This window comes from Somniosus microcephalus, chromosome 3 (assembly GCF_052327205.1).
Source record: "Somniosus microcephalus isolate GS21.2 chromosome 3, FLI_Smic_1.0, whole genome shotgun sequence".
Lineage (NCBI taxonomy): Eukaryota > Metazoa > Chordata > Chondrichthyes > Squaliformes > Somniosidae > Somniosus > Somniosus microcephalus.
Genome location: NC_140989.1, coordinates 297,824,197 through 297,842,479, shown reverse-complemented (window position 1 = coordinate 297,842,479; position 18,283 = coordinate 297,824,197). Strand labels below are relative to the sequence as shown.

General features: G+C 45.7%; 1 protein-coding gene across 1 annotated transcript in view; it reads left to right on the top strand.

Annotated features, from left to right (window-relative positions):
* Nucleotides 1–17,923, top strand: part of c8b (complement component 8, beta polypeptide) — a 60,070-nt gene extending 42,147 nt beyond the window's left edge. The window contains exons 10-12 of the mRNA XM_085982821.1: nucleotides 9,592–9,745; nucleotides 10,381–10,449; nucleotides 17,132–17,923. Of these exons, the coding sequence (XP_085838947.1) occupies nucleotides 9,592–9,745; nucleotides 10,381–10,449; nucleotides 17,132–17,283 (375 nt within the window). The 3' untranslated portion in view covers nucleotides 17,284–17,923. The remainder of the gene's footprint in view (nucleotides 1–9,591; nucleotides 9,746–10,380; nucleotides 10,450–17,131) is intronic.
* Nucleotides 17,924–18,283: the final 360 nt, after the last annotated feature.

Genomic DNA, 18,283 nt, shown 5'->3' with positions numbered 1-18,283 from the left:
ACTGTCGGACGGCACGCACCAGGAACCCGCTGTCCGATTGGTCGACCTCGACGTCACACGGTCGCTAATGAGATGCTAATGAGCGGAACGCTGAACATTTTTCGGATACTGCGGGCGGGATTTTTGTGCGGCCGAAACGTAAATACGCCTATGACCGGTCCGGAATCGCAAGCTTTCTTTTGAGGCGACGCGCGCGTCGGTACGCTCTGTAACTTTCAAACGTATAGAACACGGACAGACAGACAGACAGGCAGACATCGGGACAGACAGACAGAAGAGCCGCTTTATATATATAGATTAAATTTCACTCACCACTGTTCTGCCCATTTATAATTTTATCTTTTTTTATAATTCATTCCCAGGTTGTGCCTGTCGCTGGCAAGGCTAGCATTTATTACCCATCCCTGAGAAGGTGGTGGGGCCTTCTTGAACCGCTGCTGTCTGTGTGGTGGAGGTACTCCCACAATGCTGTTAGGTAGGGAGTTCCAGGATTTTGACCCAGTGACGATGAAGTCACTGGGTCCAAGTCAGGAAGGTGTGTGAATTGGAGGGCAATTCGGAGGTGATGGTTCTCTTGCTGCTACCCTTGTCCTTCTAGGTGGTGGAGGTTGCAGGTTTGGGAGGTGCTGTCAAAGAAGTTTTGATAAGTTGTTGTAATTCATCCTGTAGATAGTACATACTGCAGCCACAGTTTACCAGTGGTGAAGAGAATGGATGCTTAGGCTAGTGAATGAGGTGCTGATCAAGCGGAATACTTTGTCCTGGATGATGTTGAGCTTCTTGAGTGTTATTGCATCTGCACCCATTGAGGCAAGTGACAAGTATTCCATTACACTCCTGACTTGTGTCTTGCAAGTGGTGGAGAGTCTTTCGGGAGTCGGGAGGTGAGCCACTCACCACAGAATAACCAGCCTCTATCTTGTTCCAGTAGTCACGGCATTTATGTGGCTGAGTTGAGTCAATCCTTTCATATATTTCATTTCACTTTCTTTTTATTTCTCTGCAAATAGTGCTTGCAGACAGTTGATCTGTCAGTTAATATCTAGGCCCACATATGTAGGGTTGTTTGGGGAGTATGTTACTCTTGATGTGCCAAATAACTGCCCGAATCCGTGAAGTTAAAGCTTAAGACTGAAGCCTTTTATTAAGTAAGAATCATGGCAGAGTTAACAGAGTTCATCATCGACCGAGCCCTTGGTAGAACATACCAGAAGAGGGGCGGGGCCAGGGAGGAGCATTAGTGGTTCCCCCCGGTGGAACATTCCAGACATTACAAGTACAAGTACAAATATCAGAACACGGTTATTTCATCACATTCACCCCCTGCTATAGATTCAGTCTGTCAGGAGGTCTGATAATCCTCTGGGAACGATGTAACTCTTGCTGAGGCTCCTCCCGGAGTACTAACTCCGGTTCATTCGAATTCCCAGAATCATCAGTATTTCCCACACTGAGGGTTTGTGTCTCTGAAGGTCCAATACCACGATTGAAAACTCTACTCTCAGAGTCGAACTCTTTTCGAGCTCCAGCAGGTGCAAGATCTTTAATAGAGACCGTATCCTCTCGCCCATCCGAATATTGAATATACGCATACTGGGGATTAGCATGGAGGAGTTGTACTTCCTCCACCAGTGGATCAGTCTTGTGGCCTCTCACATGTCTGCGCAACAACACAGGGCCCGTGGTCGTCAACCATGTGGGTAACGATACTCCATTAGTAGCTTTTCTTGGAAAACTAAACATCCTTTCATGAGGGGTGGCATTCGTCGCTGTACACAAAAGAGACCTTATGGAATGCAGCATGTCTGGCAGGACATCCTGCCAGCGAGAGGTCGGCAGGCCTCGTGACTTCAGAGACAGTACGATAGCCTTCCACACTGTCGCATTTTCTTTCTCGACCTGCCCATTACCACGAGGGTTATAGCTGGTAGTTCTACTCGTTGCAATCCCCTTCGATAGCAAAAACTTGTAATTCTTCGCTCATAAAGGAAGAACCCCTATCACTATGTATATAGTTAGGCATGCCGAACAAGGAAAACAGTTGGCAGAGGCATTTAATTACAACAGCACTAGTCACATCCGGACAGGGGATAACAAAAGGGAACCGAGAGTACTCGTCTATAATATTAAGAAAATAGACATTACGGTCGCTCGATGGAAGGGGACCTTTAAAATCGAGGCTCAAATGGTCGAGTTGCTTTAATAAGATGAGCTGGCTCGGACGGCTTATAGAAGCGGGGTTTGCATTCAGCACAAACATGACAGGTTCTGGTCATTGTCCGGACCTCCTCAATAGAGTAGGGTAGATTGTGGGACTTAATGAAGTGGTTCATTCTGGTAACCCCAGGGTGGCAGAGTGTGTCGTGGAGACTTTGAAGCTTATCTGTACCTAGACTAGCACATACTCCTCGTGACAAAGCATCCGATGGCTCATTAAATACTCCAGGCCTGTACTGAATATCATAGTCATATGTTGACAGTTCTATTCGCCATCTTAAAATCTTATCATTTTTGATCTTGCCTCTCTGCTTAGTGTTGAACATAAAGGCCACAGATCGCTGGTCAGTAATGAGCGTAAAACGTTGGCCAGCGAGATAATGTCTCCAATACCTGACTGCTTCAATAATTGCCTGTGCCTCCTTTTCAACTGAAGAATGTCGAACTTCTGGTCCTTGTAATGTACGAGAGAAGAAAGCTACTGGTCTACCAGCTTGGTTAAGAGTTGCTGCCAACACAAAATCAGATGCATCACTTTCCACTTGAAATGGGATCTTCTCATCCACGGCACATACCACTGCCTTCTCAATGTCCCGTTTGATATTAAGGAAAGCCTCCTGAGCTTCCGCCGATAGCGGAAAAGACGTCGACTTAATAAGAGGTCGGACTTTATCTGAGTAGCTAGCCACCCACTGGGCATAGTACGAGAAGAATCCCAGACACCTTCTTAAAGCTTTTACAGTGTGAGGTAAAGGTAATTCCTTAAGTGGGCGTAATCTTTCAGGGTCTGGCTCGATTACCCCATTCTCCACAACGCAACCAAGAATACACAAACGTGTAGTATTGAAGGTACACTTGTTTTCGTTGTAGGTCAGGTTTAACCTCTTTGCAGTCTCTAGGAACTTTGCGAGATTTAGATCATGCTCCCGTTGGTCACGCCCACAGATGGTAACATTGTCCAGGTACGGGAATGTTGCTTCCAACGTGTATTCATCCACCATACGATCCATCTCCCGTTGGAAGACGGATACCCCATTCGTCACTCCAAAGGGCACCCGAAGGAATTGGTACAGGCGCCCATTAGCTTCGAAGGCCGTATAAGGTCGGTCTTCTATTTTGATGGGGAGTTGATGGTAGGCAGACTTTAAATCAATGGTGGAGAACACGCGGTACTGAGCTATCTGGTTCACCATCTCAGAAATACGAGGCAAAGGATAGGCGTCTAATTGGGTATACAAGTTTATAGTCTGGCTATAATCGACCACAAGTCTTTTCTTCTCATTAGTTTTAACCACCACCACCTGGGCACGCCACGGGCTACCACTGTGTTCGATGATTCCCTTCCGTTGAAGCCTTTCCACTTCCTCTTTTATAAATGTTTTATCTTCTGAACTATACCGTCGACTCTTAGTTGCTATAGGTCTACAATTAGGAGCAAGGTTCGCAAACAAAGAAGGCGGACTTACGTTTAAAGTAGAAAGGCCGCAGACTGTGAGCGGAGGCTGAGATCCACCATACTTAAGGGTAACGCTCTCATGCTGACACTGGAAGTCCAAGCCTAATATTAAGTTCACACACAACTGAGGTAATATGAGGAGTTTAAAGTCCTTATACTCCGTATCCTTAACGGTCAATGTGACTTTACAATATCCAGTTACCTCCGAAGTAAGGGATTTGGACGCCATCACAATTTCACTTCGAGTAGGATACACCTTCAATGAACAGGAGTTAACAAGGTTGGGGTGTATAAAACTTTCAGTACTGCCACAGTCTATCAAACACCCAGTAGGACGACCATTAATCTTAATGTCCATCATAGATTTTGACAAGGAACACGGTATGGTCTGGTCAACCGTAGCTGAGGCTAGAGTAAAACGATAGGAGGCAGCAGAGAAGACATCGGGTACAGGATTATCCTTACACACTTTACTAAAATGTCCCCGTTTCTTACATTTAAAACAGGTAGCCTCTCTGGCTGGGCAACTTTGCCTGGGGTGTTTAGATTGGCCACAAAAATAACACTTAGACCCATGGGGCACAGCCGCAACAATAGGATTAAGTGGGGGCTCCATTGGTGTTATGGATGCCTCCATACTCGGAACACACGAGGCTGAGAGAGATGCATGGGCTGATGCATACACTTCTGAATTCTTCTGTGCTACATCTAACGATCGAGCAGCAGCGACGACCGTTTTTAAAACTAACGAGTCGTTCTCAAGGAGTCTCTGTCTAATATAATTAGATCAGAGGCCAGATATGAAAGAATCGCGGATGGCTTCTTCCTGATACACTATGGCAGAGACAGCCTTGTAGCTGCAACCCTTAGCCAAAGCCTTAAGGTCCTGCAGGAAATCGTCCAGAGATTCCTCGGGTAATTGCCTGCGAGTAGACAGGAGATACCTGGCGTATACTTCGTTAACCGACTTAAGGTACTGGGCTTTAAGAGCTGCAAGGGCCTCTTCATATGTAGTAATATCTTCAATTATAGAGTAAGTTTGATGACTTACCAAGTTGGTTAGAAGACCCAACTTGTTAGCCGTCGGATCGGTCGATGATGCGATGAAGTGTTCAAAACATCGGAGCCAATGTGTAAATTTCTTCGACGCATCTGCCAAATGGGGATCGATATCCAGACGCTCTGGTTTCAAAAATCGATCCACCTTCCAAAAGTTGTTACTTAATAAAATTGATGTGCCAAATAACTGCCCGAATCCGTGAAGTTAAAGCTTAAGACTGAAGCCTTTTATTAAGTAAGAATCATGGCAGAGTTAACAGAGTTCATCATCGACCGAGCCCTTGGTAGAACATACCAGAAGAGGGGCGGGGCCAGGGAGGAGCATTAGTGGTTCCCCCCGGTGGAACATTCCAGACATTACAAGTACAAATACAAATATCAGAACACAGTTATTTCATCACAGTAGGGTTGTTTGGGGAGTATGTTACTCTCTAATTATTGCCCCTTCCATTGTCTGGTCCTCACCTAGCCAGACAACCTAGAGGGAAGGAAGGTAACTCATATCCAAGTCTTTTTTGAGCCGACCAACAGAATATGTGCAACTGTAATGAAAGGATAATAGGATGCTGCAAAGTACTTTCTTGTTCTGGGATATTAGCAATCCTGGCAGACTGTTCTACCAAGCCTACAATGTTAGAAAGCAACAATGTTAGAATGCCAGCTCCAAGGCATACCTTCAAACATAACTTGCATTTCAAGATACTGTATATGATGTTGCTGTGGCTATATGTGTCAATGAGTGGGAAGGAGGATAAGACATAACAAGAGCAAAATGATAGCTATTCTGAGTTTGCAGGAGGCCTTTCGCGTCACCTCCCCCATTCCCTCGATGCTTCTATAGGCAAGTATGTCCATGGTAGTCACCTCCAAGGGGGCTTGTCATTTTTGGGCCCTCTTCCAGTCTCTCCTCCTGTATTTGTTGTCATCTTGTCATCTGAGCAGAGAAGTAATTTTGACATGTTGTAAATCGAAGGAATGACCGGCAAGTGCCCAACCTGCAGCTAATCCTGTTTTTCAGAAGCTGACCACGCAGCATACAGCTAGGCTGTGTTCAAATGATTTGTTGTGTGGAGGAGAACTGTTAAGCAGTCAATGTACCAAATATTTCAGTTGGAAGTTGCATCTTGACTGTGTGTGCTTGGGTATCCATGGTAAGCAATGAAATGCTGTAAGGTTGTCTTAGGGCTTAACATATGTCAGCAGTATTAAGTGCAGCAGGTTGACAGATAACAATTTCTGGCAACATAATTGAGGCATCTACCAAGTACTATTGTGTAGCTATACATTGGCAGCTTTCATAGATTCTACCATCTTACCATGTGTCAACAGCAACAACAACTTGTATTTATATAGCACCTTTAATGTAGTAAAATGTCCCAGGGCACTTCACAGGAGTAATGTAAGACAAAAAAATTGACACCAAGTCACATAAGGAGAAATTAGAGCAGGTGACCAAAAGCTTGGTCAAAGAGGTAGGTTTTAAGGAGCGTCTTAAAGGAGGAAAGAGAGGCAGAGAGGTTTAGGCAGGGAATTCCAGAGCTTAGGGCCTAGGCAACAGAAGGTACGGCCACCAATGGTTGAGTGATTATAATCAGGGATGCTCAAGAGGGCAGAATTAGAGGAGCGCAGACATCTCGTGGGGGTTGTGGGGCTGGAGCAGATTACAGAGATAGGGAGGGGTGAGGCCATGGAGGGATTTGAAAACAAGGATGAGAATTTTGAAATCGAGGCATTGCTTAACCGGGAGCCAATGTAGGTCAGCGAGCACAGAGGTGATGGGCGAACGGGACTTGGTGCCAGTTAGGACACGGTCAGCCGAGTTTTGGATGACCTCAAGTTTACGTAGGGTAGAATGTGGGAGACCAGCCAGGAGTGCGTTGGAATAGTCATGACTAGAGGTAACAGAGGCATGGATGAGGGTTTCATCAGCGGATGAGCTGAGGCAAGGGCGGAGACGGGCGATGTTATGGAGGTGGAAATAGGCGGACTTAGTTATGCTGCGGATATGTGGTCGGAAGCTCATTTCAGGGTCAAATATGACACCAAGATTGCGAACAGTGTGGTTCAGCCTCAGACAGATGTTAGGGAGAGGGATAGAGTCAGTAGCTAGTGAATGGAGTCTGTGGCAGTGACCGAAAACAATGGCTTCGGTCTTCCCAATATTTAATTGGAGAAAATTTCTACTCCGGACAAGCAGTCTGACAATTTAGAGACCGTGGATGGGTCAAGAAAAGTGGTAGTGAGGTAAAGCTGGGTATCATCAGCGTAAAAGTGGAAACTGGCGCTGTGTTTTCAGATGATGTCGCCAAGGAGCAACATGTAGATGAGTTCCCCAGATCCTGTGGGTAGAGTGCATTGACCCTGGCCGACACCTTCTACCAACCATTTGCGTTTGATGTAGTGTATATGGCTTTTGATAAGGTTCCACATGGCAGACTGGTCACGAAGTTAAAAGCCCATGGGATCCAGGGCAAAGTGTCAAATTGGATTCAAAACTGGCTCGGAGACAGGAAGCAGAGGGTAATGGTTGATGGGTGTTTTTTTACTGGAAGGCTGTTTCCAGTGAAGTTCTGCAGGGCTCAGTACTAGGCCCCTTGCTTTTTGTGGTATATATCAATGATCGTGACTTTTGAAGTTTGCAGATGATACTAAAATTGGCTGTCTGGTTGATACTGAAGAAGGAAGCTGTAGATTGCAGGAAGATATCAATAAATAGGTCAGGTGGGCAGAACAGTGGCAAATGGAATTCAATCCAGAGAAGTGTGAGGTAATGCATTTGGGGAGGGCTAACAAGGAAAGGGAATACACATTAAATGGTAGGACACTGAGTAGTGTAGAGGAACAAAGGGAACAAAGGCCAAGTAGATAATATGGTTAAGAAGGCATATGGAATGCTTGCTTTTATTAGCCGTGACATAGAATACAAGAGCAGGGGGGTTATGCTTCAACTGTATAAAACACTAGTTAGGCCTCAGCTAGAGTACTGCATGCAGTTCTGGTCACCACATTACAGAAAAGATGTGATTGCACTAGAGAGGGTACAGAGGAGATTTACAAGGATGTTGCCGGAAGTAGAGAATCTTAGCTATGAGGAAAGACTGGATAGTCTGGGTCTGTTTTCCTTGGAACAGAGGAGGCTGAGAGGAGACCTTATTGAGGTGTATAAAATTATGAGGGGCATAGATAAAGTGGATAGAAAGAACCTATTTCCCTTAACAGAGGGGTCAAAAACCAGGGGGCACAGATTTAAAGTAATTGGTGGGAGGTTCAGAGGGGATTTGAGGGGAAATTTCTTCACCCAGAGGGTTGTGGGGGTCTGGAACTCGTTGCCTGAAAGGGTGGTAGAGGCAGGAACCCTAACCACATTTAAAAAGTACTTGGATGTGCACTTGGGATGCTGTAACCTGCAGGGCTACGGACCAAGAGCTGGGAAGTGGGATTAGGCTGGATAGCTCTTTGTTGGCCGGCGCAGACATGATGGGCCGAAATGGCCTCCTTCCGTGCTGTAACATTCTATGATTCTAAGCATGTTGCACTGCTGTCCTCTGGGAAGGGTGCCTAGCGTGTCAACAGGTCAACCTTCCTCATACTCACCTCAAGCAGCAGTACTTCCACTTCTCCACCCATGAAAGTGGGGGTTAGGGGGGCCACATCATTCCATCACTTGCCCACATATCTCTACATTTATTTTGTCATCACCTTGTCATCAACCACTTATTTTGCCCCACACAGCCTTCAGAAAGATTCCATAACTTCTGCACCTCACATTGCTTATGGAGTCTGTCAAAAATGTTTGTCCCACATGTAGCCATTTACTGTTAAGATGCTCTTTGAAAGAGCTGTCCAACTTTTTTTATTCATTTACTGGATGTGGGCGTCGCTGGCAAGGCCAGCATTTATTGCCCATCACTAGTTGTCCTTGAGAAGGTGGTGGTGAGCCGCCTTCTTGAACCGCTGCAGTCCGTGAGGTGATGGTACTTCTACAGTGCTGTTAGGGAGGGAGTTCCGTGATTTTGCCCCAGCGGCGATGAAGGAATGGCGATATATTTTCAAGTCAGGATGGTGTGTGACTTGAAGGGTAAATTGCAGGTGGCGGTGTTCCCATGCGCCCGTTGCCCTTGTCCTTCTAGATGGTAGAGGCCGCGGGTTTGGGAGGTGCTGTTGAAGAAGCCTTGGCGAGTTGCTGCAGTATGTCTTGTAGATGGTACACACTGCAGCCACGATATGCCGGTGGTGGAGGGAGTGAATGTTTAAGGTAGTGGGTGGGGGGGCCAATCAAGCAAGTTGCTTAGTCCCCTCCCCTGCTCTTTCCCTATAGCCCTTCAACTATTGGCACAATGACCACTGCACAAAATATACATGTCCTTTTGCAACACAAAATCAGATGAAGGAACACCTTTGTAACATGTTCCCCGATATAACAGACTTTTGCATGGGTCACAAGAACAATCAGGCTTGAGAAATATCAACATAAATATTTTCCCATTTATTCAACATTTTTAATTTATTTATGGTTTACAAGACCCTTTGAAGTTCTGACTGCCCCACACCAGGCACTGACCAAACCTGTTTCTGTATCCCCGCCTCTGCCACTCACGTTAGCCACTAAGAAATGGATGAATCTGTGTGGGTGGATTCTCCCTTCAATCATCTCTCATCTCTTATTCCCACTTGTGAGGTACATCCCACCCACCCACTGAGATCAGGATCTTAGCATATGGAGAATATTGGTTGCAAGCCAGGTTCCCACCACTCTGTGACTTCTCCTAGTTCTGTCATGTACAAGGTCTTTTTATATCATGTAGGTAATATGTTTTTACTAAAGCTGCACATGTTTTTCTTTTCCTTTTTCTTTGCAGCCAGTACCTCTTTATGAACTAGTCACTTCAAATACATTTCAGAATGCCAATAGGATCAAAGCCAACATGAGGCGAGCCCTAGAGGAGTACCTGATTGAATCCAGTTCCTGTCGATGTGCTCCATGTCACAACAATGGGGCTATTGTTCTTAAAGGTACAATGCAATCAGTTACTGGTGGACAATGAAGGACTCGATTCTTATACATCAACAATTTTTGTTCTTTCCTTTCCAACAATCAACAGATAGAAATAATAGCAAAATTCTTGCCTACAGCCATACACACTAATATGTAGTGCATGTTTTCAGATTAAGTCACTGGGAGGGTGAAATGTCTCTTTTTGATGAAAAACAGAATAATGCCTTTTTATTCCGTAATAAAATAACAAAATCGCATTCTCAGAAATTGCTGCACATCCCTTGGTTGTTAATGTGTCATTAATTATGAAGAAAACTCATTCACCATCATTCCTTAAAAGTAGAAATTATAATGAGAGCCACTGCTTAACGGTGGCTGAATAACATTTGTTGTTTTTTACATGGGATAACAGGATTTTCCTGGATTTCTACTGGTGTTTTGAGGATTATATTCAACAATTCCTTCCATTTTTCCAATGGAATGACAAATTAGTGGTGTTGATTATAATAAACACAATAGGATCCACATCTTACTACCTCCCTCCTTGCAATCATCTGGACAACACAGCTTGATACCAGTTAATTGCAATTAAAGACTACAGAATAAAAATTTGTTGTCAAACGTCAGTAACAAAATTATTTCATCTTTGCAGGAACCAAGTGTGAATGTATATGTCCTGCTGGTGTACGTGGAGCTGCCTGTGAGATTACAACCAGAGAGAGTAAGCATTACTCATTGCATTAAGGAGTGAAATGATAATGGTATTTTTAACACCAGAAGATAATGGCCTGTAATTTTCGGTCAGCGGTGATGCGACTGACCTCAAAGAAAGCTGCCCACAGAGATCTCATGATCTTGCAATCTCTGTGGTGAAAACTTTAGTTTCCTCGACGTGTAATTGATGGTAGTGCTGCCAATAGGGGATTCCTAGCGTAGAGCAGCAGTGACATCAGCAAGCTGTCTAAGCAGCCAATCACGTTGAAGAATTCTCACAGACAGGAAACCAGGAAATTAAAATGTTTTTAAAAATAAAGATTTGGACTTACACATGGGGTTAAGGTGGAAGCTGAAATATCATGAACAAACTTTAAAAAAAATTATTTTTAAAAATCTAGAGGGTGAAATTGGGTGCCTTTGCGCCTCCTGTTAGCACCCCCGGAGGGCGTTAACGGGGCGCAAATGGCTTTGCGACCAGGCACGGCGCTGACATCGACTCCTACCATATTTAGCGGGAGTTTTGTGGCGGCGCTACAGTGTTGCGGCCCGATCTCCTTCACCCGGCGATCATGACATCATCGCCGTGCACATCGTCCCGGTAGTGCTCCGGACCCGAAATTGACTTCTGCCCCGTGCAGCAGCGCCGGTCGAAAGCACCGACAGCTGCAGGAGGCGTGCATCGGGCGGCTGGCCGCTTCGGGGGCAATGATTAAAGGCGAGATGGCCGAGGTAAGTGGAAAAAAAACTTACTTTCTCGTTCCAGTTTTTTTCGTGTGTTCCTGCCTGTGATTGATCAACCCAGCACTCTGCTTGAGTGCTGGGCTGATCGCACAGGATCGTGGCTGCCTTGGGGGTCCAGATAGGTACTTTTTAAATTGCAGAGCCTGCAGCGAAGGCCCTTCTCTTTAAGGGAGGGAAGGAGCCTTTGAATGCGGCAGCGCTTCATGGCCCAGTGTGCAGCGCTGCTGAAGTCTCCGCCCCGTCTGCTGCTGATTGCGCTCCAAGAAGGAAGTGGAGCGTTTGATTTAGCGCTCCATTCATTCCTGGAGCGCAATACCAAATTTTTTTAAAGCTTAGAAACATTAGTGCCTGCCGCTAATTTTCTCAACTTTTAAAAGTTAGTGCCCCAAAAGGGGCTCTAATGAATTTCTCCCTCCCCCAGTATTTTCTATCATAATGGAGAAATTTGACATTCCACGAATATAAAAATAGTTTTTCAGTTGTTTACCAGTCAATACGCTATTAAAACCCCATTTACACCTATTCAAACAAGGCTTAACATTTAATGGGGTGTTTAACAGCAATATTAGCGTGGAAAAGCTCAAGTTTTTGTCATTGTGGTATCTTGAGGTGGCCATAGATGGAGACGGACACCGGTTAACTCTTTAACATGGTTTAATCAACCCTTGCACATAAAAGCTTCTGCCATGAGGCAGCAAAAACAAAGAGTACAACAGTACAGATCAGACTTAACTCAGGAGAGCAATTGCCACAGCACCACCTGGTGGATCAGGTTACTCATAACCTCCCAGGTTACTACACTCCTCCCCCCTTAAGATTGCCGTATGCAATTCTTAAACAATAACCCTTATTAGGTATAACGTTTTAATTAACCAGTATGCTCTAACCATGGTTAACCCCTGACTCATTTAACAGGTTTGTATAAGTCTTTCTGGTTGCTTGCGAATCCTTTGTGAACGTCTTAATTCCACTTGTGGTGGATTCTCAGATTCATTCGCACTTGAGATTGGAGTAGTCTCTGATGTTGGTTTTACTCTGTCCCGCTGTGGCCTGGCAGTACCAGTGTCCACTGGCACCTTATAAGCCGTGCTGGGTCCTGGAACAGCCTCCTCTACTGCCCTTTGTTCCATCTGAGGCAGTTCCCCCTGCTGCCGGCTGAAAAGCTGATCCACATGCCGACAAACCCTTCGACCATCCCCTAGTAACACGGAGTACGACATAGGTCCTGTAATGTCCTGGATTAGTCCTGGTATCCATTTAGGTCCATAACCGAAGTTCCGGGTATACACAGAGTCCCCTATGGCGAAATGGCGAGCTTTAGTATGTTTGTCATGGTACGCTTTTTGGTTTGTTTGTTTTGTCTCAACCTTGCTTTTGAGATCTGGGTGTATCAGGTCTAACGTGCACCGCAACTTTCTCCCCATCATCAACTCAGCCGGAGAAAGCCCCGTGGTAGCTTGGGGTGTTATACGATAACTAAACAAGGCTCTATTGAGCTTGGTCTCCAGGGTGGCACCTGAGCTCTTCCTCATGAGCTCCTTAAAAGTCTGCACGGCTCGCTCGGCTAACCCATTTGAGGCTGGGTGATATGGAGCCGAGGTGACATGTGTGATTCCATTCCTTACCATGAATTCTTTGCTCCCTTCACTAACAAAACACTGTGCATTGTCGGATACAATCATTTCTGGAATACCATGCGTGCTGAAGCTGTTCCTGAGACAATTCAGTGTGGCATCAGTCGTTGCAGAGCTCACTGGATAAACGTCGATCCACTTTGAGTGAGCGTCAACCAGCACCAAAAACATTTTGCCCATAAAAGGTCCCACATAGTCTATGTGAATTCTCCTCCAGGGTTTGCTGGGCCACTCCCAGGGATGGAGTGGTGCCCCGGCAGGCGCTTTCCTCTGTTCCTGACATATAGTGCATGACTTTACCTTTGACTCAATTTCAGCATCCAAGTTAGGCCACCACAGGTAGCTCCTAGCCAGTCCTTTCATTCTAGTCATTCCTGGGTGCGATTGATGCAACTGTTCCATCAAAGTAGAGCGTCCCCGCTCTGGGACTATGATGCGTGCTCCCCATAGCACACATCCATCTTGGACACTGAGCTCGTGCTGTCTCTGTCTGTACAGCGCGAACTCCGGTCCCTCACGGTGATCTGGCCAGCCTTTCAACACATACTCACGGACCCTTGACAGAACGAGGTCCTTGGCTGTCCAGCCCTGGATTTGCACTGAAGTCATCAGGGGACTGATCTCCTGATCCAGCATCAGGACGTGCTCCTCAGGGGAAGTACTACGAGGAGATTTTGAGAGGGGCAGGCAGCTGAGAGCATCCGCGTTCCCGTTTTCCTTGCTGGCTCTGTACGTGATCACATATTCATAGGCTCTTAGTATTACTGCCCATCTCATTATTCTCTGTGATGACATTTGAGGCACCGCTTTCATCTCATTCAGTAAGCTAATAAGAGGCTTGTGGTCAGTACTGATTACAAACTTCCTCCCATATATGTACTTATGGAATTTCTTTACTCCAAATATAATGGCCAACCCCTCTTTATCAAGCTGTGAATAGTTATTTTCCGCAGCTGTGAGCGTGCGTGAAACAAACCCGATGGGCCTTTCTGCTCCATCTGGCATGCGGTGGGCCAACACTGCCCCCACTCCATAGGGTGATGCATCGCAGGACATTATCAGCTCCTTCTTCTCGTCGTAATGCACCAACACCCTGCTGGACTGAAGTAGCTCCTTTGACTGCTGAAACGCTTTCGCTTGCTCTGGCCCCCAACGCCATGGCTCCTCCTTTCTCAGTAGTTTGTGCAGGGGTGCCAGCAGCATCGATAAGTTTGGAAGAAACCGGTTATAATAATTCAGGAGCCCTAGATAGGCTTTCAGTTCAGTCACTGAGGTGGGTGCAGGTGCATCCTGCATTGCCCGCACTTTCCCTGGTAATGGATGGAGGCCTGTGGCATCCACCCGATGTCCCAGGAATGTAACTTCCTTCTCCATGAAACTACACTTACTCCGTTTCAGGTGTAGCCCTGCCTCTTCCAGCCGCTGTAGCACTTTGTCCAGTGTTTTTAAGTGATCCTGATCGTCACTTCCTGTTAGCAGAATATCATCTAAGTACACGGCCACCTTTGGAATGCCCTGCAGAATGCCCTCCATAGTCCGTTGGAATATTGCTGGGCTAGAACTGACACCAAATGGTAACCTGGCATACGTGAACAGCCCCTTGAGCGTGTTCACTGTGACAAACTTTTTTGATTCTTCATCTAGCAATATCTGCTGATACGCATGACTCATGTCCAGTTTGCTGAATCTTTCTCCCCCAGTGAGCGATGTTAACATGTCCTCCATTCTCAGAATGGGGTACTGTTCCAGTGATGATACTCTGTTCACTGTTAACTTATAGTCGCCACACACCCTTACGTTACCGTCGGGCTTCAATACCGGGACTATTGGTGCCACCCAGTCTGAAAATTTCACTGGTTCTATTACTTTGTCCCTTAGCAGGCGATCTAGTTCCGTCTCAACCTTGGTTTTCATTGCAAAAGGTACCGACCTTGGTTTAAAGAAACGAGGCGTGGCATCACTGGCTACATGAATCTTGGCTGTGGCTCCCCTTAAGGTGCCCAGTTCGTCCTTGAACACTAACTCATGCTTCATCAGCACTTCTTGCAGTGCCTCTGTACTGTCCTCCATTTTATTCATTGCCTGCCAGTACACACTCAACTCACTGATCCACCCTCGCCCTAACAAGTTTGGCCCTGACCCTGCTACCACTACCACCGTAAGCTCTTTGGTGACTCCTTTGTGTTCCACTTGTACTTCGGCCGCCCCCAAAATGTCCACCTTCTGTCCTGTGTAGGTTTTGAGACTAATGGGGCATGTACCTAGCTCTGGTACTTTTGCTTCCCCCCATAGCTTGGCGTACTCAGTCTGCGACATTATGGTTACACTACATCCGGTGTCAATCTCAAACTTTACTTGACCTCCGTTCACTATCAAATACTGAGTGAGAGGGGGTACGTTGGGCCTTGAAGTGTCCATCTTACTGTATACAGTGAAAACCTCCTCACTAGACTCACTAGACTCTTCCTCCTCTTGGATGTAATTTGCCCGCTTTGTGTACTTCTCCCTCCCCCCTTTTGCATGCTTTGCCCCTTTAGCACTGCTTCTCTCACTCACTTCCCTTTTACAGACTTTCTTTAAGTGCCCTATTTTTCCACAATTGTGGCACTTTACCTTTGCAAACCTGCAGTCCTTTGCATAATGGCTCATCCCGCCACATCGGTAGCAATCCCCAACCCCGACTGGTGGACTTTTCGCGCCAGCTTCCATCTTGAAAACAGCTCCTCCCCCTGGTTTACTCCATTTCTCCTTGCTCATACTGTTTAAGTCCTTAATGCCTTGTTAGCCGTCTCCATGGCTTGTGCTTTTTTAAGTGCCGTCTCAAACGTTAATCCTTCTTCTGACAGCAACCTTTGCTGTATACTGTCGTCGTTAACTCCGCATACTAGTCTGTCCCTTAACATGACTGTGAGCGCATTTCCAAAATTACAGTCCTGTGCGAGCTTCCGAAGCTCCTCCACATACTCGGTAACGCTTTCTTCCAGCCTCCTAATCCTCGAATTGAATTTCCATCTCTGTACTATTTCACTATGTTTCGGATTGAAATGATTCTTTAGTAGACTCACCAACTCGTCAAAAGATTTTTCTCCTGGCCGTTCCGGGCTCAGCAGATTCCTCATCCGTGTATAGGTTTGTGCTCCCACACAACTCAGTAAAATGGCCCTTTTCTTTTCAGCACTGTCCACCTCGTTTGCCATAAAGAAATGGCTCAGTATTTCAATATACTCCTCCCAAGACTGCGACTTGCTGTCAAAAGGTGCCACGGAGCCTACCGTTCCTGCCATCCTTGGAGTCCGGTCACTTCAGCCAAAAAATCAAACTCCGTTTCGACTCCCGTGGCCTAGCCTCGTGCTTTTCCGACTAGTTTGCTAACCAAACTGAGCACCTCTTCCGAATACTCCAAAACTCTTCCGTCCTTTATTCTCGTCGCCATATGTGGTATCTTGAGGTGGCCATAGATGGAGACGGACACCGGTTAACTCCTTAACATGGTTTAATCAACCCTTGCACATAAAAGCTTCTGCCATGAGGCAGCAAAAGCAAAGAGTACAACCAGTACAGATCAGACTTAACTCAGGAGAGCAATTGCCACAGCACCACCTGGTGGATCAGGTTACTCATAACCTCCCAGGTTACTACAGTCATTTCCACTGATTTCAGTGATTGCCGGCTATCACCGGTGGTGGTCAGGAAGGTGGTGGGGTCCACAGCGCAGTCTGTGTGGGAGCAGTGAATGACTGACCGCATTTTCAGGATTTCCATGTTTAGCTGCACCTGCGCTAAATCCTGAAGTTGTGGTCAGTTTCAGGGGGTTAATGACGGCGAAAGCTAACAGTTCACCATCATTATCCATCACAAAATCCAGGCCAATTTCTTGCAAAACTAGACCAATAGCCAGACATAGCATGTTGTTGTAGCAGTAGCAAGATGCTCTTTGCAGAGGCAGGTTTGTATCCATCATCCATTGCTTGCTGACTCCCGGTTTCAGTCACATTACAATGGGAAAATTGGAAACCAGCCACTTCCCCAAAAGTAGGGGACATAGGTTGGACAGTCACCTGTATTGCCAGTATGTACCCCCTAATGCCCACCTTTATAGCAATTTGCTGTTATGGTACAGAGAGAGCCAAATGGGAGCGAAAAGAAATAAAAAAATTAAAACCAAGAATTTATAAAAATAGTCTGTTCCTTTTTGGCCTAGTATTGTTCTCTCCATTTTATGAATTTCTACCTATTTTAATTTCTGGTATCAAAAAATTCGGTAAGAAATGTATTAAAACTAATGCCATAGCCTGTTTCTTCATGTTTTAGATATTGCTGTTGATGGGAAATGGAGCTGCTGGTCATCTTGGTCTGCGTGCACAAACAGACAAAGGACAAGAGCACGACAGTGCAATAATCCCCCACCAGGAAACGGTGGCCAAACATGCACAGGCAATAATCAGCACGTACTGCCATGCTAAGGAAGCAAAAACAATCTTCTTTGGCCTTGTTCACAACTTCAGATCTTTATTCCAAAATTATTTTCACCAAATTTAAAAAACTTTGTTTCAGTGGAAGAGAACATTTTGCTGCAGTATACGCAACATGTAGTTAAATGACATGGTTCAAAATGGTTAATAAAAGTAACTGGTGATGGCTTTAACAGGTCAGTTAAATAAAATTAATTCATCTTTCAAAACAAATGGTAATTTTCCTGCTATTTTATGAATAAATATATCTATACACAGTAGGTAATTGAGCTATGAATTTAACACAGAGGACCCATGTCAGGGGCTCTTTGGGTGTATTATATGTCCAACAGGCAGATTCAACTGAACAATCAACAAATAATTCACAGGTGTACACAGGAGCAACAACTAATAGTGTTAGCAGAAAATAATAAAAAGATAATTAAACTCTGATGTATAAGAAGGCAACACATCCAAAAACAAATGTATGAAAATAATACCTAACTAGTGTTTTCATAGACTGAGGAATGCAACATGTAGTGTATGTGCTCTAAGTCAGAACTACTTTTTACAGCTCCTGTATACTGTGCGCATGCCTCTGTACCCCAGTCTAGAGATTAGCCTCCTCCAGTAAAGACTTGTTATTTGTTTATGTACAGCATCCGTGTGATTATTTATCCACTGAACCACGGATCTAACAGTGGCGACGAGTGTCGATGCGAATCTACCTGCAACATAAAACAAAAAAAACAACAACAACAAAAATAGTCGAGTCCAGGAACACGGGCATCGACCGCGAGAAACCGCCCAGCAGTCAGGCAGAGATCCAACTTCGCTGGTGAGGCTGTGGAGAGCCGGGCTTGGTTCCCCAGCCACGACGAGCAGTAAGAGACCGACAACAGGTCCAGAGCAGACCCTTCCCGAGCAGCGGCGGCTGGAGCCGACCGACGGCAGAGAGAGAGAGCCGGGCAGCGTCGACAGGGTAAGAAAGAGGGTGAAGAGAGCAGGGCAC